The sequence below is a fragment of the Myotis lucifugus genome, unplaced genomic scaffold (genome assembly GCF_000147115.1).
Source record: "Myotis lucifugus unplaced genomic scaffold, Myoluc2.0 scaffold_136, whole genome shotgun sequence".
NCBI lineage: Eukaryota > Metazoa > Chordata > Mammalia > Chiroptera > Vespertilionidae > Myotis > Myotis lucifugus.
The window spans coordinates 3,327,554-3,332,753 of NW_005871184.1; the positions used below are offsets into that span (position 1 = coordinate 3,327,554).

Sequence of the window (5,200 nt, forward strand, 5' to 3'; positions counted from 1 at the left end):
ATACAATTACTTTCTTGAGTTTTTCTAAAAAGGGATAGTTCTTGTGATAGCTTAGTCTCCAACTATGCCATGTTCTTGAATTAAAAAACCTAGAAAGCAGGTCCCACGAATTACTGTTTATCTTTTCCCCCTTGTAATTTAGGGATTAATTTGTGATTACAGTAGTAGGCAGAATAATTAATGTGTTTAAATGAAGTACAAGTGATCATAATGGAATTATATACTTGGTGAATCATTTCCCATGCCACCCAACAAATGACATTGTATTTGCTTAAGGGACTTCAATATAAATTAGGTGCCATATGAGTACTTTTAGCAGCCACTAGTAAATGTTTGTTATAAATGGAGCCTACAAATGCAGTCAAATTAAAAATATATATGAAGATTATTAGAAAAATACAGGTTTCTATATTTACTGAAAAAATGTCTTATCCGGTGTCCAATTTACCATTAGCTTTTTCATTTTTGTTGCTTCTTGGCCAAATAAAAGTGTTATTTCTAAAACAAGCATTATATCACTAAATCCCCACACACATATATAAAATAGTCTACTGATTTAAATTCAATAATCATTTATTAAATACTGATTATGAGCAAAAAACTGTAGGTCCATATGTACATGTATGAGGTATATAGTATACATATGTATGTGATATATTTACACTTGTATATATGTATTATATAGATAGATGTAAAGATTTTATTATGACACAGAACATTATCCTATATAATAAAAGGGTAATACGCAAATAGACCAAACAGCAGAACAACTGGACAACCAATCAAAGCGTAATATGCTAATGATATGCTAAGGCTGCACAATTGCTCACTATGACATGCACTGACTACCAGGGGGCAGACAGTCGACCAATCGCTATGACATGCACTGACCACCAGGGGGCAGATGATTCAACTGGTAGGTTAGCTTGCTGCTGGGGTCTGGCGGATCAGGACTGAGTGAGATGGGCTGGACACGCCCTGGAACCCTCCTGCAGTCCCTCCCCGGCCCCATCATGCACCAGTGGGGTCCCTCGCCCTGGCCTGTGCCCTCTCGCAATCCAGGACCCCTTGGTGGATGTCGGAGAGCTGGTTTCAACCTGATTCTGCCGGCCACTCCCCTTGGGAAGGCGCCAGACGCAGGGTTCATGGTTGGCGAGTGCTGCTGCAGCAATTCGAGCCTCTCCCGATTGGGACTGATTGGGTGTGAGCCCACAGCAGGCACAGTCGGGCCGGGATGAGCAGGAGCTGCAGGTAGGAGCTGCAAGCAGCGTTGGACTGCAGGTTTTGGCCCGATCCCTGCAGGCCACTCAGAGGGACCCCACCCGTGCATGAATTCATGCACTGGGCCTCTAGTTTTAAATATAGTGGGGGAAAGCAGACTAAATAGGTGCTTCCAAGATCTTTTTACGGTGATGATTCTCATTCCTCTGATGTCCTTCAGACCAGTATGGTATTTATCTGCCCTACAACATAGAATATGCTTGAACAGACCTCTTGGAACTTAACCTTCAGCGTGGTATTTTCTAATATCACAGAATTTGTTTTTAAGAAAAATTTATTTTCCTGGGGAGGATGCTTAACTCTTTAGATACATTATCTATATATATAAAAGCCTTAGTGACCCAACAACTGGACAACCAGATAACCGGATGACTGGCCGGTAGCTATGATGCACATTGACCACCAGGGGGCAGACGCTCAACACAGGAGCTCCCCTGATGGTCAGTGTGCTCTCACAGCAGGAGCGCCGCTCAGCTGACAGACGGGCGCCAGATGCCGGGCTCATGGCTGGTGAGCGCAGCTGTGGAGACATGAGCCTTTCCTTTGGAGACACTCCGCTGTGCACCGGAGTGGCGGCAGTGGCAGGAGCAGCGGAGCCGGGATGCCCAGCCTAGGTCTGGCTCCTTCCTGGCTGCCTGCTGCTTCCTGCACTACTTTGTGTTGTGGGGGATCCACACGGACAGTGGGCTGGAGCCCAACAGGCTGGTGGGTAAGGCTGGGCTGCGGCGGCGCAGAGGTCCACTGATCCCCACAGCCCAGGCTGAGGGACCTCACTGGTGCAAGAATTTGTGCGCCGGGCCTCTTGTTAACAAATAAATATTGAGGTGGTTGTATGTCAATTATATTTCAACGAAAAAAAAAATACTGAGGTGGAATCAGAGAAAAGGGAAGAAACAGAATTAAAGTATAACAATAACCATTTCCTTTAAACAATATTTAAGAAAATAATAATAGTCACCATTTAAAATGTTCTTTCTGTATGCCAGATACCTCACAACTCTATGTGGTAGTTAACATTATCTCTGTTTTTATAACTTAGGAAATAAAGCTCAGAGAGATTACGTAATGACCAAAGTGACAAAGACAGTGACATAGCCAATTATCAGTGTCTGACTCTGAAGTCTTATGTTTTTCCTATTTAAGCTATGTTGTTAATAGAAAATTATTCTTCCAAATATAGCAAACTTACCTTGTCCTTCCAGTATCCTTTGTTTCTAGTGACACAGGATCTCATTTGTCTATTATGCTTCCTTTTCCTTTTGCTCTCAATTTGTAAACGTGCTGGCTTCAGAACATCCTTTGATAGCATGTGGAAAACTTGTCAAAATTCCAAGGACAGGGGAATTACCAAATTTAAAAATGGTGAAACACAGACTACGTCTTAAAGGATACACAAGAAACTGGTAACTATCAATCTTTGAGAAATGGATGGTTAGAGGACAGTGGGTAGAGGCAAACTTCACTCTATGCATTTGTGCACATGTATGTGCATATGTGTATGTAATCTTTCATGGCTTTTTAATAAAACTATATTCATGTATTTTAAAGAGATGATTGTTAACAATGATGCTTACTAACAAAGACTTCTTAGCTTTTGAACCTTGTGTGTGTAAGGTGATGCTCAGCGCCTTGGTCTCTGGCTGCACCCTAGCTTTGGCCCTCAGAGGAAAAGCTAGCTGATGGGAGGAGAGCTCAGTATTTGACGAGTAAAAAGCACTACCACCTTATTTTGTAAATAGTCCACCATTCCACTTTCTATATAGTCTCAATGTGAGCATTACACAGTAATACTGAGTCAACACCCACAGAGTTCAATTTTGTGACTGCCTCATCTATCTGGAGTAAATCAGTTCCTTATAATAATTGTGTTGACATTGTATTCTGAGAATTCCTTCAGGAATATAGTTCACATTTCCAGTCTTGTTCCTTTTTTTTTTTTTTTGCCATGGGGGAAAAATAGGCATTAATTTAAAAATAATCCTTTTATTTTTATTTAAATTACTATTTCTTGACAGTCAAAATTAAAGCTGTCCACTTTTTTTGTTTTAAACTGGAGTCTTTTATATATGTGCACATATATATAAACATATATATAATTGATTTCAGAGAGGAGAGGAGAGAGAGGTATAGAAACATCAATGATGAGAGAGAATCATTGATTGGCTGCCTCCTGCACACCCCCCCAATGGGGATCGAGCCCACAACTAGGGCATGTGCCCTTAACCTTAATGGAACCCGGGACCTTTCAGTCTGCAGGCTGAGGCTCCAGCCACTGAAACAAACGGGCTAGGGCAAAGCTGTCCACTTTTTAACTTTGTATGGGGACAGTTACTAGATTTTATCATGGTGATTTTATCATGGTAGGTATTGTATATAAATGTTGAGTCACCTGAAACTAATATAAAATTCTCAATTACACATTAATTTAAAAGACAACTTTCAGTTTTAATACTTAGGTGTGACTTCTGATTGTAATCTGCAAGGTTTCAGTCTATGTATTTAGAGTTCTATTTCATTTAAATAACGAATCAGCTACTCTCTTTCCCAGAGACCTATTTTAATTTTAACAAGTGAGGATGCTGCAGTATTTAGGTTTGTTGGTCTGTCACACATTGATTGTAAACAGGTATATTTTTTTCCTTTATGGAAGGATTTTCCAAATGCAACCTATGGGAGAGACAATTGGCTAGCATGGACTAGTTAATAGTGAATATAGGCCAACTGATAAAGCTAACCTAAGAAACATTGCAAATGTGTGGCTCTAGTGGATCAGTTTTTGCTGTCAGATAAAAGAATGAAGTAGTGATAGTGGTGATAAAATGTGCCTCTTTGTGTTCCCTTGGAAGTAACTGGTATTCTCTTGTATCTCTCTACTCAACATAATAAACTTCTTCCTTTAATCTTGGATGATGAATAGCACCTTAATCACAGGTTACACAAATGGGCAGCATTTCTTTATGGTACTTGACTTCAATTCCTTTTCCTTTTGCCACCCTAGGCTTATTGACATTCATGTTCATGATTTTTTTTGGTTTCTTTCAAATGCAAAGAAGGCTGTGGAATGAGACCCTTTGAGATGAACTTAGCCTCATTGCATATCAGAAGAAAAGTATGTTCACCTCTAAGAATTGGGGGCACAGACAATAAAGTGAGTTCCTTAATTTATTTATTAGTATCAGAACAAACTTCCCCATCCAGCTCCTCTCCCAGGTCACAATAATGTGCTCTTTACATCTAAGAGGGCTTCATTTGAACATTCTTTCCTAGTGAAGGGAGATGATTGTTTTTCTCCTTATCCTCCCTCAAATTGGTGTTTCTTTTCACCAATTTTGACTAGTTCAACCTCAGAAATTCTTGTCAGAGGAGTAGGCTGACACCTATCAATGCTACTCTGTATACTTTCCCAGGGATTAAAAGTCACCCCCATCCTCTCTTCCCAACTCCAAGTAACAATAACAGAAAACACCACCCCCCTCTAACCTGGCTTCAAATCCTGTTGATTCTAGCTCATTAAAAAATAAAATAAAAAAAATCTCTCCGCATTGCTGGTGTGGCTCAGTTGGTTTAGTGTCTTCCCATACACCAAAAGGTGGTGGGTTCGATTCCTGTCAGGGCACATACCCGGGTTGCAGGTTCAATCTCTTCCTTTCTCTTTAAAAGTAAATTAAAAACAACAACAAAAAAAACCTCTCTCAAATCTTCCCTCTTGCCCTGCTGGTGTGGCTCCGTGGTTGAGTGTCAACCTATGAACTAGGAGGTCATGGTTTTATTCCTCCTGGTCAGAGCATATGCCTGGGGTCCTGGGCCTGGGATCCCCCATCATGCAGGAGGAAGCCATCTCTGTTCATCATTGATGTTTCTTATCTCTCCCTCTCCCTTCGTCTCTGAAGCACAAAGATTTATTTTTAAAAGAAATGAA

General features: G+C 40.6%; 1 protein-coding gene across 1 annotated transcript in view; it reads left to right on the forward strand.

The window, feature by feature from the left end:
• The first annotated feature begins 1,075 nt into the window (after nt 1-1,075).
• GRSF1 (G-rich RNA sequence binding factor 1) overlaps nt 1,076-5,200 on the forward strand; it is a 25,335-nt gene continuing 21,210 nt past the window's right edge. Inside the window, exon 1 of the mRNA XM_006094423.3 lies at nt 1,076-1,201. Within this exon, the coding sequence (XP_006094485.1) occupies nt 1,076-1,201 (126 nt within the window). The remainder of the gene's footprint in view (nt 1,202-5,200) is intronic.